The 17,455-nt window shown below is 44.8% G+C and overlaps 1 protein-coding gene across 2 annotated transcripts in view; it reads left to right on the forward strand.

The window, feature by feature from the left end:
* slc38a3b (solute carrier family 38 member 3b) overlaps window positions 1-17,455 on the forward strand; it is a 52,431-nt gene that overhangs the window by 23,700 nt on the left and 11,276 nt on the right. For both annotated transcript variants that reach the window (XM_029774523.1, XM_029774524.1), the window contains exons 6-13: window positions 3,615-3,688; window positions 4,252-4,344; window positions 5,826-5,907; window positions 11,450-11,532; window positions 12,433-12,491; window positions 14,042-14,224; window positions 14,496-14,575; window positions 17,062-17,162. In XM_029774523.1, the coding sequence (XP_029630383.1) occupies window positions 3,615-3,688; window positions 4,252-4,344; window positions 5,826-5,907; window positions 11,450-11,532; window positions 12,433-12,491; window positions 14,042-14,224; window positions 14,496-14,575; window positions 17,062-17,162 (755 nt within the window). The remainder of the gene's footprint in view (window positions 1-3,614; window positions 3,689-4,251; window positions 4,345-5,825; window positions 5,908-11,449; window positions 11,533-12,432; window positions 12,492-14,041; window positions 14,225-14,495; window positions 14,576-17,061; window positions 17,163-17,455) is intronic.

Genomic DNA, 17,455 nt, shown 5'->3' on the forward strand with positions numbered 1-17,455 from the left:
AATCCCTGAAACCGCAAAACTATACACTTGCATAGTACTGACTTTCAAGTCAGTGACACACGGAGCACAGACACAGTAGGAGTCACACATTAGCCATTGGTCTGTAGCTAGTCGCACTGCCTCTGCCAGCTTGTTGTGGTGTGATATCCCTTTGCCTAAGCAGAGAGCCTGTGGAGAACGTGCTCCCCAGTCCCAGCGATAGCCTTTAGGCTGCACATAGAGACCACACAGTGGAAAGGGCTGGAGTGGGAGTTGAAAATAGCCACGACCTTCGCTTGCAGGAGGGAGCTGGGACGATCAGAAATGCTCTCTGCCCAGAGGCCCAGCCTGCCTTCTTCCAGAGGGATGCTGGGCCAGGATGGGGTGAGAAGGGGCCAGGGTGGGGCTGGGGGTCTGTGGTGAGGTGGTCCACACTATCCTCTCGGTCCCATCCTCCCCCATTGCTCCAACCCTTGTTCCCGCCCCTGTGAACACAAACAGGCCCTAGAAAGGCTACAGCCCAGAATAGCCCCGCCTTCCAGTCCCCACTCCCCCCTCCATTCATGTGACGCTGTGTTGGTTTGTTTAGCTGCAGGGAGCAGGACTTCAGTCACAACTCGGCATGGGAACACAACCTATTCTATGGATTCTAAAGAGTTTCTCTTCTAAAGATGGAGTCAACAGCAGAACCCTTCCTTAGAGCTCACGGTCACCTGACACATCATCACCATCGCCATGGTGATTGTTATCATCTTTGTTGCGAATTTTGTCCCAATGACATGGTGCTCATGCTGAACTTATGCTTTTCGACAGACTAATGTCAGACAAGGTCACCTTTGAGAAACTATGGTGAATGAAGAAACCCTTCGACCTGAAAATAAATGTTACCAAGTAACTAAGCTGTCTTCATGAAGGCTTTCTGCTTTATGAACCTACTAGGAATTGTTTTAGTAAGATTGCGGCAAAGAAAAACCTATTGTTTTAAGTCTCTAATGCAGCTTTTATGAAAGAAATCCCATGAACAGAGGCATTTCTCTGTCTTTGTGACTTCAGGCTATTGTTCAACAGCTTCAGATAGATGTATTTGTTAGAAGCAGGAATCAATTCACATGGATTTGTTTGTCTGTGTATTCTGACCCAAGGATGTTTCTTCCCATCTAAGTATAGTATTACCGCCTTTGGACTTTTAGGCATGTCTTCTGGTAAAAGTAAGTCTCGATTCCTGTAGCAAACAAAATGCGATTACATTTCAAGTCATTGTTCCAAGTCCTTTCTTTTCCCGTGGAAAAACAGACTATTTTATATTGAACAACTACATTGTAGATTTGTGGCATTGTTGGTGTGACCGACGCGGAACCTTCTTTGTGTCTCAATGGTAACCTACTGTAACTCAAGATAGAAAACCCCCATTTCTCAAGAGAACTAGGAGACCCAAATATAAGTTATCTGCCTCCTCAGCACATGGGAGCCGTTTCAGGGCTCCCCCCACGTCCCCTGGGAATGCCATACACCTTAGCAGTCCTCAGGGGACGTGGGGGGGAGCCCTGAAAACGGTCCCATTCGCCTTGCAGGAGTGATATGTCATGATCTTCCATGATGCATCACTTAGCGTTTCCATGATGCCTTACTCAAGTTTAGAGTTTTTGTTGTATGTACGGGATACACATGGTATACACCGTCCAATGAAATGCTTACTTGCAGGTTCCTTCTCGACAATGCAACAAGAATACGAAATAAAATATAAGAATAAGAACATAAATGAAATGGCTCAGTAAAATATAATAAACATTTTAGCATAAGTATAATAGAGGAAGGCACAATTTACAGTCCAGCATTTACACGTGTTTTGTGGAAGGAGGGATGGGGGGCATGTCCAGCATCACTCAGTGTTTCCATGGTGTCTTACTCAGCATCACTCAGCGTTTCCATGATTTCTTACTCGGCATCACTCAGCTTTTACATTATTTATTTCTCAGCATCACTCAGCATTTACATAATCTCTTAATCAACATCACTCAGCATTTACATAATCTCTTAATCAACATCACTCAGCATTTACATAATCTCTTACTCGGCATCACTCAGCATTTACATAATCTCTTACTCAGCATCACTCAGCATTTACATAATCTCTTACTCGGCATCACTCAGCTTTTACATAATCTCTTACTCAACATCACTCAGAATTTACATAATCTCTTACTCAGCATCACTCAGCATTTACATAATCTCTTAATCAACATCACTCAGCATTTACATAATCTCTTACTCGGCATCACTCAGCATTTACATAATCTCTTACTCGGCATCACTCAGCATTTACATAATCTCTTACTCGGCATCACTCAGCTTTTACATAATCTCTTACTCAACATCACTCAGAATTTACATAATCTCTTACTCAGCATCACTCAGCATTTACATAATCTCTTAATCAACATCACTCAGCGTTTCCATGATTTCTTTCTCAACATCACTCAGAATTTCCATGATTTCTTTGTCAACATCACTCAGCGTTTCCATGATTTCTTCCTCAGCATCACTCAGCGTTTCCCATAGCAGTAACAACAGAGTGGGAATAATGGTCCTATAACAGGACATTTAGACCTGAGAACTGACACTTCCTGGACAAGGAACCAAACGAACCATTGAGCAGCTCATACTCGATGCCGTGGTCTCATTCACCGGCTGTCGTGACTCCTGGAGGAATGGCCACATAGGCCTACATACCCAAGGCCCTGGTCTTTTGAGTGGTCAGTGGAATGTCAGGGCTTAACCTCTGTGCCCACGCTGACTGTGGCCAGATGCTAGGATCCTCACCTCTGCTGTGGTCAGTAGTCAAGGGACCTCCATCTGGCTGTAGGGGCCAGACTCTGAGGTCTGGGAAAGGTGATGGCATCGAGAGCGCCCTCTGACCCTCTAGGAATGCTGATCGAAGGGGTCAATGTTCTGTAGGCGGACTGCGACTCCGCTCTGCGCTCCCTTTGGCACAGGGGCATAAGGGGAAGAGGAGTTGTGGGAAACACTGTTTCTCAGAGTATTACAATAGACCAGGATGGCTGGAAGGAGACTTACATCCTTTATTAAACCCCCCCCCCACACCTAGCTCCTAAGTTCTTACCCCCAACATGATTTTCTCAGACTGTTGGCATCATCATACAGCATTAGCTTTTTCATGACATTGAGAGTCTGCTGAGAAAGTACTTGCCTTTATTAACTGTCTGTACTTGATCCCTTAGATCACATGGCTACAGTTGGACGTTACAGTTGGTGGTTAGCCAGCCAGAGTTGGCTTTGTTCTAGCTGTACTTTTTCACTGTTCATCCTAGTAATCCCATCATGATACAAGTAATGTATTTCAGTAAAACCTTTAAATGTTTATTTTTGGAATTATACCCAGACAGTTGTAATCTCAAACTGTAATTAATTTTGTTCTATTGGCTCCTAGTCAAGTCACTAAGTGCAGGGCTTGTCGTAGAAATGTGTGTGTTTGTGCTATTATTACATATTGTCAGAAACAGAAAGGAGTTCACTTCCACAGTCAATAATGAGCTTGCTCAACTAAAGACCTTTCACTGCATTGAAATAAGGCATTGATGTGTTTTATCATGTACTCTTTCTCTCTCTCCTCCCAGGTTTCTTCTGACTGCTGTGGCAGCTCTGTCCTCCTACTCAATTCACCTGCTGCTCAAATCCTCTGGCATTGTGGGTAAGCTGACCCTCGTCTTCAGTGGACCTCATGCTTGAATGGTGCACGTGTAGCTATGTGTACTGTAGTTATTCATGTACATCATAGTTTGATCCGGTGGCAACACTCCAAGACGTAGGGGTGTGTCACACCATTGCTGAACCATTGAGAGGAGATGATGGTACTACATATGTTGGGCTGCTGCAGTGTCCAGTCACAGGGACAGGGCCAAATGGAGAAAAAGTGATGGCTGGCATAATTACCGTTTTAGCATTCGCATGTCTTGATTGCAGCTTGTATAGATTAGCTTGGAGAAGTAATGTGCTATTACAATGTAATGAATTCCCAATGGCCCAGCATTAAGGATGTTGACAAATCCTTATATATTGTTGTGTGCCTAGTATGGAAATAGAGGCCTGGCATGGAAATAGTGGCCTGGCATATTAACTTCTGTAGATTAACCTGTAGATTAAACTGCATATTCTACACTGACTATATAACTAAGTGTTGTTTGATTTACTACCTGAGTGTCCCCCCATAAAGCTGTGTAATGATGATGTTGCACAACCCTCTTCCTCTTCCAGGAATCCGAGCTTATGAACAACTAGGCTATAGAGCCTTTGGCACTACAGGCAAGATGGCCGCCGGTATCGCCATCACACTACAGAACATCGGAGGTGAGAGGACACTGGTCACTGGTCTAGTTTATCTCAACAACACACATCTGTGTGTATTTGTAGTGGTTATAGTGTTATGATGAATCACAAAGCTCAGCAGTAGGCGGACTGTTTGGTCTTCCTGTTCACTTGGAGTTCAGGCCTTCACATTAGCCCCCCCACCCCATTCTCCATATTTATATAGTACTACTAATACAGCTCTAGCCCTCTCTGTCTCTCTCTCTCTCTCTCTTTCTGTGTGTGTGTGTATATATATGATATGGCAGAGTATTAAGGAGCTAAGGCCAGCTGTCCAGTTAGCTAACAGCTGCTGCCTTGGTTACGTGGTGGTGTGTTGGCGTTGGCAGTGTGTTGGCTGCCTGCCTTCCTGCGTAGTCTGATCCCTAGCTTTGACTGAGGCACAGGCAGCACCAGCTGCTGTAGCAGTGAAGTGAAGTGTCTCTTAGTACCACACAGAGAACACATAACACAAAGTACTGTCTGAGAATCATGAATCAGGTTGTTTTAGGTCAAGGTGAGGAATTACACATGGAGAATAAGAATAGAATAGGAACAGTTTGATCAAATTCAGAATGTAGACATTAATTACATGGATAATGCATGGTCACTTATTCAGTTGGATGTGAGGGCACATGAGGGAATAACCACTTAATAACACATGGGCGGTGCACAATTGGCCCAGCATCGTCCGGGTTTGGCCGGTGTAGGCCGTCATTGTAAATAAGAATTTGTTCTCAACTTACTTGCCTAGTTAAATAAAAGTTAAATAAAAAAATTTGATGAAATGAGGAAACATTATGAAGATGAGGATATGTTATGAAATGGTGGTAAACTTTCATTTGCTTTGAGAACTGTTGAATAGCTTTTTATGTTTGTAAATCGTTTTAATAACTAATGCCTTTAGAAAATCTCTTTCCACACTGTGCAGTTTGTGTTCTTTTCTAGACGTCTGTACGTCTTTCTTCAGTCTGTGTTCTTTTCTAGACGTCTGTAAGTCTTTCTTCAGTCTGTGTTCTTTTCTAGACGTCTGTACGTCTTTCTTCAGTCTGTGTTCTTTTCTAGACGTCTGTAAGTCTTTCTTCAGTCTGTGTTCTTTTCTAGACGTCTGTAAGTCTTTCTTCAGTCTGTGTTTTTTTCTAGACATCTGTAAGTCTTTCTTCAGTCTGTGTTCTTTTCTAGACGTCTGTACGTCTTTCTTCAGTCTGTGTTCTTTTCTAGACGTCTGTAAGTCTTTCTTCAGTCTGTGTTCTTTTCTAGACGTCTGTAAGTCTTTCTTCAGTCTGTATTATTTTCTAGACGTCTGTAAGTCTTTCTTCAGTCTGTATTATTTTCTAGACGTCTGTAAGTCTGTCTTTCCCCAGGTGAATGTTCTATGTGTTGACTGAGTGAGTCACCCATATGTGAAGGTGTTAGCTACATGTCTTGATTAAATGTCACTGACTGTGTCACTCATAGTTTCTGTCGGTCTCTACTCCTCACAGCCATGTCCAGCTACCTGTACATCGTGAAGTCTGAGTTCCCATTGGTCATCCAGGCCTTCAGTAGAGCAGACCCCACAGCTGAGTGAGTACTCTTATGGGTCTGTCCACTAGATCTAACATGTCTCTACATTCCAGGCCAACAGTAGGCAAATGTTGCACATAGAAAATACTAGAGTAGAGTGGATGTGATTCCTTATTTTGCATGTAAGTGAGGCATGTTTGTTCTATAAAGTATATCGGAATGTTCCACAATGTTGTGCCCTGCTAAACGCCCAGATGAAGGCCCTTTCTGCCTGTGGAGCTGTAGCTGGTAGCTTTGCATGGACCCTGGTTCACCTGGCATTGCCTCGTATTCCAGGTGAGAGGTGGGGCAGGGGTGGGAGCCTGCTGTCGGCTAGAAAGAACAGAAAGGATTGTCAGGAATGGCTAGCACACGTCTCTTTGCCCGCACACGGGTTGTGGTGACAACGCCTCCAAACAGAAGTGTTGTGGTGGTGATGCGGGGAGTGGTGTGTTGGGCGCCCCTACGGTCCCTGGCTGTCTGAAGTGGTTTTCTGCACTGCTTCTCCCTCTGGCTGGATCTAAAAACAAACCCTGGACTGGACACGACAGGGAGTGCTGAGAGCTGAGCCCTGTCCTGCTCTACCCAGCCAAGCTGCTTTAGCAAACATCACAGCTCCCTTCTCTATTAGCCTTGGCCAAAGGGCTCAGCCCTGCATCAAAGCACACTGGCTGTAGTTGACACGGGGGAGTTGAATACATGAAAGAAATGTACAGTAGTGCAGCCAGAAGAGCAGTGCAGATGACTCATATTTATCTCAATGCTGTTGGCATCCTGACAAAGGGAGGTGAGATGAGACGGCTTCTCCATCCGTCCTCTGTGCTCTGGCTTAGAGCCCTGCCTGTTATCCAGCTAGTCTGATGCTCAGACCATGTGTCTCAGTGGGTTTCTGTGTGTCCTGTAGCTAAGTGGTTGCAGTGTGTTGTCCTGTTGTTATGGGTGTGCGTTTCATTTCTGGGAGGGTGCAGGTATTTCTCCATAGGGATATTAGAGTTCTCTGAAGGCCTGTCATCACCCTTTGTTGTTGATGAGGTGTGACAGGGTCAGATTGTGACGCGCGTGTGTGTGTGTGTGTATTGGGGGAAGGATCAAGCACATATCAAGCAAACACACATTCTCAGGTGACAGTTGAGAGCTGTCTGGACTGGGGTGGCAGCCTCAGTTCAGGTCAGGTCAACTCAGGCACAAACACATGAAGGAAGAGGATAGTAGAGGGCTACATGAAGGAAGAGGATAGTAGAGGCTACATACAAAGGAAGAGGATAGTAGAGGCTACATACAAAGGAAGAGGATAGTAGAGGGCTACATGAAGAAAGAGGATAGTAGAGGCTACATATGAAGGATGAGGATAGTAGAGGCTACATGAAGAAAGAGCATAGTAGAGGCTACATATGAAGGAAGAGGATAGTAGAGGCTACATATGAAGGAAGAGGATAGTAGAGGCTACATACAAAGGAAGAGGATAGTAGAGGCTACATACAAAGGAAGAGGATAGTAGAGGCTACATACAAAGAAAGAGGATAGTAGAGGCTACATATGAAGGAAGAGGATAGTAGAGGCTACATACAAAGGAAGAGGATAGTAGAGGCTACATACAAAGGAAGGGGATAGTAGAGGCTACATATGAAGGAAGAGGATAGTAGAGGCTACATACAAAGGAAGAGGATAGTAGAGGCTACATATGAAGGAAGAGGATAGTAGAGGCTACATATCCTCTCTAGGGTAGGTGGGATGAAATCGTCCCACCTACTCAACAGCCAGTGGAATCCCGTGGCGCGTTATTCAAATACCTTACAAATGCTATTACTTCAATTTCTCAGACATATGACTATTTTATACCATTTTAAAGACAAGACTCTCATTAATCTAACCACACTGTCCGATTTCAAAAAGGCTTTACAACGAAAGCAAAACATTAGATTATGTCAGCAGAGTACCCAGCCAGAAATAATCAGACACCCATTTTTCAAGCTAGCATATAATGTCACATAAACCCAAACCACAGCTAAATGCAGCACTAACCTTTGATGATCTTCATCAGATGACAATCCTAGGACATTATGTTATACAATACATGCATGTTTTGTTCAGTCAAGTTCATATTTATATAAAAAACCAGCTTTTTACATGTTTTGTTCAGAACTAGCATACCCACCGCAAACTTCCGGTGAATTTACTAAATTACTCACGATAAACGTTCACAAAAAACATAACAATTGTTTTAAGAATTATAGATACAGAACTCCTTTATGCAATCGCTATGTCCGATTTTAAAATAGCTTTTCGGTGAAAGCACATTTTGCAATATTCTGAGTAGATAGCCCAGCCATCACGGGCTAGCTATTTAGACACCCACCAAGTTTAGCCCTCACCAAAGTCAGATTTACTATAAGAAAAATTGGATTACCTTTGCTGTTCTTCGTCAGAATGCACTCCCAGGACTTCTACTTCAATAACAAATGTTGGTTTGGTTCAAAATAATCCATAGTTATGTTCAAATATCCTCTGTTTTGTTCGTGCGTTCAAGACACTATCCGAAGGGTAAAGAAGGGTGATGCGCCCGACGCGTTTCGTGACAAAAAAATTCTAAATATTCCATTACCGTACTTCGAAGCATGTCAACCGCTGTTTAAAATCAATTTTTATGCCATTTTTTCGTAAAAAAAACGATAATATTCCGACCGGGAAACCCTGTTTTAGTTCAAAGAGAGAGAAAATAAAAACATGGGGTCACCTCGTGCACACGCCTCAGTCTCATTGTACTCTGATAGACCACTTACCAAAGGCGCTAATGTTTTTCAGCCAGGGGCTCCAATGGCATCATTCAGCTTTTTCCCGCCTTCTGAGAGCCTATGGGAGCTGTAGGAAGTGTCACGTTACAGCAGAGATCCTCAGTTTTCAATAAAAAGAGTGAAGAAGCCCAAGAAATTGTCAGACAGGCCACTTCCTGTAAGGAATCTTCTCAGGTTTTTGCCTGCCATATGAGTTCTGTTATACTCACAGACACCATTCAAACAGTTTTAGAAACCTTAGGGTGTTTTCTATCCAAAGCCAATAATTATATGCATATTCTAGTTTCTGGGCAGTAGTAATAACCAGATTAAATCGGGTACGTTTTTTATCCGGCCGTGTAAATACTGCCCCCTATCCCTAACAGGATATGAAGGAAGAGGATAGTAGAGGCTACATACAAAGGAAGAGGATAGTAGAGGCTACATACAAAGGAAGAGGATAGTAGAGGCTACATACAAAAGAAGAGGATAGTAGAGGCTACATATGAAGGAAGAGGATAGTAGAGGCTACATATGAAGGAAGAGGATAGTTGAGGCTACATGAAGGAAGAGGATAGTAGAGGCTACATATGAAGGAAGAGGATAGTTGAGGCTACATGAAGGAAGAGGATAGTAGAGGGCTACATGAAGAAAGAGCATAGTAGAGGCTACATATGAAGGAAGATGATAATATGTACAGTTCAGTATATATGGCATCATAGGCAGCTGGATAGAACATAAGGTAAGGTACTCTTCTTCAAAGAGAGCCTCTGAGACAGAGCAGGAGATGGACAGGTGGATCAAACGTGGGATTGACGCAGGGTCAAGACCCCCCACCCCCACCCAGGTCCTGATCTCTAATAAAACATGATCATAAGGATTCAAATGACATGAAAGGTCATGGCCTGTGCTTCCTGCTTCCTAGGGACTCTCTAAAGTCCCTCCAGACCTCCTCTCCACACAAGAGCAGACGCGCACACGTACACGCACACACTCACACAGAGGACATTGCATTAGCACACTGTAGGCTGTAGGCCAGCCCTGTCTGTTGTATGGTCTGGCTCACAGAGAGTGTTAAGAATAACAGGTTTAGCAGCTTAACCAGAGACCCTCTGATACCCAGGCAGTGACGGTTCTAGCTTGTATGGCTCCCTGGGCAAACCCCCCCTTCAGCACCATTCTACACTAACTGTCATTTTTATTCAGACATTTGGAACAACGCAAATAAATAATCCTAACATTTAAAACTATATAAATAAAATCAGCAACAACAAAAAAACGTCATCTTACTGTCAACTGCGTTTATTTTCAGCAAACTTAACGTGTAAATATTTGTATGAACATAACAAGATTCAACAACTGAGACATAAACTGAAGAAGTTCAACTGATCTGACCATGGGGTCACCCTGTGTCCAACATTCTCAGCGCTGAGAATGCAACGTGACACATCTCAATGCCTGTTGACGTGCATATGGAGACCGTTATAGCTACAGTATGCATTATTAGTAGCTATTTAGGAGCCTCAAATCCGTCTGGATCACGTATGTTATGATGTAGCAGACCTCTCAGATGAGGATAGAGCACCGGCCTTGCCTGTGTTTGGCTGGAGGCAGGGAGGGGAGCTGGGCTAAGAATAGGGCCTCCCAGCCCAGACCTGCTCCTCACATGTACTGGAGCTCAGGCCAAGGCCCTGTGGAAGGAAAGTATGTTTGGGTGGAAAGTATGTGTGGGGTGGGTCCCTATATGCTACCCTTATTGGAACTATCAACGCCCATGTAAATCAATAGCCTTATATAAGAGAGTGCTTCTACTGTAAACCCAGGTGTTCTACTGTAAACCTAGACTGTTTCTATGGCTCTCACAGAATAGACCAGAGCAGAACTATTAGACAGACTATATTCTGACTCAGCGGCAGTGACTCAATCAATCAGAACATTTAGTGTGGTGTTATGCAATTTCCTCTCTCTCTCTCTCTCTCTCTCTCTCTCTCTCTCTCTCTCTCTCTCTCTCTCTCTCTCTTTCTCTCTCATGTACACAACACACATGCACGTTCTTTGGCAGGGGTGATGTCAACGGGGTGGGCCGAGTTGTTTGGTCCAGACACATCCCCAAAAGTTGCCAATTGACAAACGGACAGCTGAACTCCAGTGGAGGATCATACATGGGGCGATAGACACCAATAGAAATTTGGTGCACCTAGAGCCAAGCATTTAGGAAGGTTGTCTGTTTTGTTCTGAGTCGTTAGCTCATTTCTTCATAAAGTGTCCAACAACTGGTAGGGATGTTTACCCTGCTAACCAGCTGTTTTCCAGCCGTGGGGGAGGTTTTCTTCCTAAGACCAAAGTACAGTTTCAGGCACAGGGGCTTGGTAATCCTGCTACATTTTTTGTCAGAAGTAGCCAAGATAGCCATCTAGAAGACCAGAAAGAACTGTACGGACAGGCTTTTCATCCATACATTGGGCCTTCAGAGGGGTTTGTGTTCTGTTGACAATGAGGAGGATCTTGTCCTTATAAACCCTCTCAATGTCTGTTTTTTCTTACATGAGCACGGTGGTGCATGATTACTGAGGGTTGAATGTTCATGTGCTGACTCAATAAAGGGGATTTTAAAATTCTCTCTCTCTGCCTCCCTCACTCTCTCTCTCTCTGCCCCTCTCTCTCTGTCTCTCGCTGCCCCTCTCTCCCTCTCTCTCTCTCTCTGCCCCCCTCTCTCTCTCTGCCTCTATCTCTATTTCGCTCTTGCTCTCTCTATATATATATTTATATATACATAAATATATCGCTGTTAGTTTGTGGTACCTGAATGGGAACTACCTGGTGATCATGGTTTCCATTAGCGTCATCCTTCCTCTGGCCCTGATGAAGCAGCTGGGTGAGTTGCACCTCTTCTTCTCCCTTCTAACCTCTTTGTTTTCCCACAAAATAACAGCAAGCTCATATGTGACACTAACCATGTAATAAACCTGGATTGTCCACAACACACAACTGAATACTGTGTGAGCTAACTAAGCTAAAGGCCAGCCGTTAGGCTCTGGGAGCTAACATGAATCTTCGGGTCTCAGGCAAGGCTAGTCATCAAGAGAGTGTAGTTCACTGAACCACCTCCACTACATAGGGACACATGCACAGCTGTCCTGCTGGGCCAGGTCTTATGAAAGCCTCAGCCAGCTTTACATTAGGTTATAACAGGTACATGTGGTTAGATGTGAGAGCTACACTCTTACTGAAGCAAGGTGGAGGTGAAGGGGTGAGGTGGAGGAATACCGCAGGGTGTAATAGGGCTTCCTATGCTGTGTGGAGGTCCTGACAGCATTGACAATTCTCCTGGGTCACACAGCAGCCAATCAGACCCTCACACCGCTCCCGCTCTCCTGGCCCGGTATTGGTTCTGCCGTGGTTAATTAGCCTCCTATGTCTCTATGGAGCCCAGAAACACAGTCGTAGATGACCAAGTCAACACTAACACAGATGAGATGCTGCATTGTGGTGCGGTTACACACACACACACACACACACAGTGCAACACAATGTGTGTGTTGCACTGGCAATCATGATTGGTCCACGCCCCTGCAGCTGAGCACACTGATTACATTTTAAGAAATGAAGCGCAGCAATCACCTCCTGTCACTGGTACTCATTTCCATGTTAAAGGCATGTAATTGGATGTGGTCTTTCCACCATTAGTAGCCTACATCTAGTGTGACCACCAAACTTAAATAGCTCACAATTCTATTACATTATTTCTAATATGTCATTGCTTTGTGCTCTACAGGCTACCTGGGCTATACCAGTGGTTTCTCCCTTAGCTGCATGGTCTTCTTCCTCAGTGCGGTACGTTTGTTTCTTCACTCTCCTCTCCCTCCTCTCCTTCCTCTCCCCCTTCTCTCATTCCTCTCCCTCTCCCTCCTCTCCCTCTCCCTCCTCCCTCCCTCCTCTCTCCTCCCTTTGCTTCCTCGCCTCCTCCCTCCCTCCTTCCTCTCATTCCTCTCCCTCCTCTCCCTTCCTCTCAGAGACTGACTCATCTAATCATAAGAAATAGCTTTTCTGAGCTCCATATTATTCCCTCTCCTTCCCTCCTTCTTCCTCCTTCATCCCTCCTTCATCTCTCATACTCATGTCTATTCCCTTTGTGTGTATGACATTGATCTCAGACATGTTGCTGTGTTGCTTGATGTGTATCCTACCTCTCTCCTCCTCCTATTCCAACTCCCTCTATCTCTCCTCCCCCTCCTCTTCCTCCTCCTCTCTCCCTCTATCCCTTCTTCTCCTCCTCCTGTTGCTTGATGTGTATCCTACCTCTCTCCTCCTCCTATTCCAACTCCCTCTATCTCTCCTCCCCCTCCTCTTCCTCCTCCTCTCTCCCTCTATCCCTTCTTCTCCTCCTCCTCCTCTCTCTCTCCCTCTATCCATCCTCCTCCTCCTCTCTCACACTATCCATCCTCCTCCTCTCTCTCTCCCCCATCTCTCCTCTCCTTCCTCTTCTTCTTGCTCTCCTTCTATCTCTCTTCTCCCTCTCTCCCTCCCCCTTCTCCTTTCTCTCTCCCTATATCTCTTCTTCTCCTCCTCTTCTCTCTCTCCCTCTATCTATCCTCCTCTCTCTCTCCCTCTATCTCTTCTTCTCCTCCTCTTCTCTCTCTCTCCCTCTATCCATCCTCCTCCTCTCTCTCTCCCATATCTATCCTCTCCCTCCTCCTCTCTCTCCCTCTATCCCTTCTCTCCCTTTTCCCTCCTCCTCCCATTCTCCTCTCTCTCCCTCTATCCCTCCTTCTCCTCCCCTCCTCCTCCTTCTCTATCCCTCCTCCTCCCTCTCTATCTCTCCTCCCCCTTCTCCTCCTCCTCCTCTCTCTCTCCCTCCTCCCCCTTCTCTTTCTCCTCCTCTCAATTTAAATTCAATTTCAGGGGCTTTATTGGCATGGGAAACACAAGTTTACATTGCCAAAGCAAGTGAAATAGATGATAAACAAAAGTGAAATAAACAATAAAAAGATGAACAGTAAACATTACACTCACAAAAGAATAAAGGCATTTCAAATGTCATATTATGTGCAAATAATTACTGGTTCTTCACTGGTTGCCCTTTTCTTGTGGCAACAGGTCACACATCTTGCTGCTGTGATGGCACACTGTGGTATTTCACCCAATAGATATGGGAGTTTATCAAATGTGGGTTTGTTTTCAAATTCTTTGTGGACCTGTGTAATCTGAGGGAAATATGTGTCTCTAATATGGTCATACATTTGGCAGGGGGTTAGCAGCTCAGTTTCCACCTCATTTTATGGGCAGTGTGCACATAGCCTGTCTTCTCTTGAGAGCCAGGTCTGCCTACGGCGGCTTTTCTCAATAGCAAGGCTATGCTCACTGAGTCTGTACTTCCTCTGTAGGTGATCTATAAGAAGTTCCAGATCCCCTGTCCGTTTGAGGAGTTCTCTGCAGCCAATCACACGGTCCCTCACCTGGACATCCACCTGAACGTCACTGATAACCACGCTCTCCATGATAACGGTCTGGTGCACGAGGTGGATGACTCCCACTGTGGTGCAAAAATGTTCACCATGAACACTCAGGTACAGTAAACCAGACCACAGGGCCAATGTTTCACCAGCCCTGGGCTAGGGTTAGGGCTGTTTCCCAAATGGCACCCTATTCCCTATATAATGCACTACTTTTGACCATAGTCAAAAGTGGTGCAATAAATATGGTCTAAAACTCCATAAACTTCGTTCACTTTGCTCACCTATGTACTGCAAAGGTGCAGGCCATGCAAGTCTTGTAAATGAGTAGTCCCTCTGAGGCTGGTCTATGGTAACATTAGGTGTTTGTGTGTTTCCTTCACAGACAGCATACACCATCCCCATCCTGGCCTTTGCCTTTGTGTGCCATCCTGAGGTTCTGCCTATCTACACTGAGCTCCGCAAGTGAGTATGCCTACCTTACCCAACCTTGTTCCGTCTGTCTCCACACGGTGCCTCCCTAGTGTCACCACTAAACCTCTGTTCATAGGTTCCTACATGCATATAGTATACAGTGCATTCGGAACGAATTCAGACCCCTTGATTTTTTCCACATTTTGTTACGTTACAGCCTTATTCTAAAATGGATGAAATCGTTTTTTGTCCTCATCAATCTACACACAATATTCCATAATGACAAAGTGAAAACAGGTTTTTAGACATTTTTGCAAATGAATAAAAAATAAAAAACAGAAATACCTTAATTACATAAGTATTCAGACCCTATGCTATGATAAATTGAGCTCAGGTGCATCCTGTTTCATTTGAACTTGATTGGAGTCGACCTGTGGTGAATTCAATTGATTCGACATGATTTGGAAAGGCACACACCTGTCTATATCAGGTCCCACAGCATGTCAGAGCAAAAACCAAGCCATGAGGTCGAAGGAATTGTGCGTAGAGCTCGAGACAGGATTGTGTCGAGGCACAGATCTGGGGAAGGGTACCAACAAATGTCTGCAGCATTGAAGGTCCCCAAGAATACAGTGGCCTTCATCATTCTTAAATGGAAGAAGTTTGGAACCACCAAGACTCTTCCTAGAGCTGGCCGCCTGGCCAAACTGAGCAATCGGGGGAGAAGGGCCTTGGTCAGGGAGGTGACCAAGAACCCGATGGTCACTCTGACAGAGCTCCAGAGTTCCTCTGTGGAGATGGGAGAACCTTCCAGAAGGACAACCATCTCGGCAGCACTCCACCAATCAGGCCTTTATGTTAGAGTAGCCAGACAGAAGCTGCTCCTCAATAAAAGGCACATGACAGCCCGCTTGGAGTTTGCCAAAAGGCACCTAAAGAACTCTCAGACCATGAGAAACAAGATTCTCTGGTCTGATGAAACCAAGATTGAACTCTTTGGCCTGAAAGCCAAGCGTCACATCTGGAGGAAACTTGGCACCACTCCTACTGCGAAGCATGGTGGTGGCAGCATCATGCTGTGGGGATGTTTTCAGCAACAGGGACTGGTACACTAGTCAGGATCGCGGGAAAGGTGAATGGAGCAAAGTACAGAGAGTTCCTTGATGAAAACCTGCCTCAGAGCGCTCAGGACCTCAGACAGCCCGAGACTGCCACTCAGTAGCCAGAGACTGCAGTGCAGTAGCCCGAGACTGCAGTGCAGTAGCCCGAGACTGCAGCTCAGTAGCCAGAGACTGCAGCGCAGAGAGCAGAAGAAATATCAGCCCATGAAGAGAAGCATGAGATTGAACTTCACTCAACTTTCTAGTTTTCCCTGTTAGTTAACACTAACAACGTTTTCCTTTACTGTGGCAACTGTGATTGAATCAAGTCAATATTAGCCACTTTCAATGCAGCATACCGAAACGAAACGAACTATGCAAGAGAGTTTGTTGTAGGCAGAAAGCATCGGAGTAGGATTCTATTGCATTGACACCCACTACTCAACCCCTACTCTACACAGACCGGTGCAGCATAACCAATCAGCACTGCAGTAGACCTATATGCAAACAGACCATTGCCATATATGGATCTGTGCCATTCTCTTTGAACTGGATTGTGTTTACAGCATGAGCGGTTGTGAGTAGATACTGTAACCATGTGTGCACATTTGTTCATATCCTTTGCTAGTTAGTGAGTTATTAGCCCAGTTATAGATAAATTGTAGTCAGCAATGGGGGAGTGATTGCTTCCTACAAGAGCACAAAACATGTTCATTTTTAGACATCTTAGGAAAAGGGAATCGGGTAAAGCTTTTTTATTGTCTTAAAGGGGCAGTGTTGTGTTTTGAGACAGGTTTGAATAAGCTAAGTAGCCAATAGGCAGAGGGTACAATAATTTGTCTGATTCTCTGTAATAATGTGGGAATAATAATGCATTTTATTTTGTGAAGTGGTTTCTCGCGTCAAACAACACAACAACATTTTCTGTCACCTTGTCTGAAGGACAAGTGGATAAACAGATTCATGTCAAGCCCTGCATGTTTTTTTCAAAAGTCTCATGGAATGTAGGCCTACATTGAACACCACACATTGGCTGCTATCGTAGGCAGAATGATAGAACAGCCATTTCCCTGTTAAAATGTCATGGGATGTATTTTCGCCATAGTTTTTTAGGGTAGGCCACTCTGGAAGGCCTACATTATGAACAAATAGCCACAGTAGCCTACTTGGCCACTGTTAAAACTGTAATTTTAAGCAGGTACAGCCTCAGTGTTCACAGTAAACGCACGCTGGAAGTTTGTGCTCAGCAGACCTGAAATTTGCTCAGTGACGGAACAAAATTTGAGAGAACATTGCTTTTACCCTAACCCACTGAGCCATTGTATTGGAACCACAAGATGATCCTGTAAATGTTGGCTGTTAACCAGTGTGTGTGTGTGTGTGTGTGTGTGTGTGTGTGTGTGTGTGTGTGTGTGTGTGTGTGTGTGTGTTATCCAGCCCTTCTCAGAGGAGGATGCAGCATGTCTCCAACCTCTCCATCCTGGTGATGTACACCATGTACTTCCTGGCTGCTCTCTTCGGCTACCTGACCTTTTACGGTGAGCACCTCCTCTTCACCACTTAAACTCCTGCCCTTTCCTCAGGCTGAAATATACCGTAGTCATGATTATGTGTGCCGTAGTCTCAGAAGCCCAGGCTTATCACGTTAAGTTGGAAAGCCCGGGAGGTTCTCCTCAGAAAGTAGTCTCACGTATCTGGTGTTAAGAAGAGTCTAGATGGAAACTAGTTACACTTGCCACTTCTCCAACCAATCAAGTATTTTGCATAGGTTCTAAAGAGACATTGTATTTCTAAATAATTTTCTGACTTGCAACAAGCTAACATAAGATAC

Source organism: Salmo trutta, chromosome 14 (genome assembly GCF_901001165.1).
Source record: "Salmo trutta chromosome 14, fSalTru1.1, whole genome shotgun sequence".
In the NCBI taxonomy this organism is placed as follows: Eukaryota; Metazoa; Chordata; class Actinopteri; order Salmoniformes; family Salmonidae; genus Salmo; species Salmo trutta.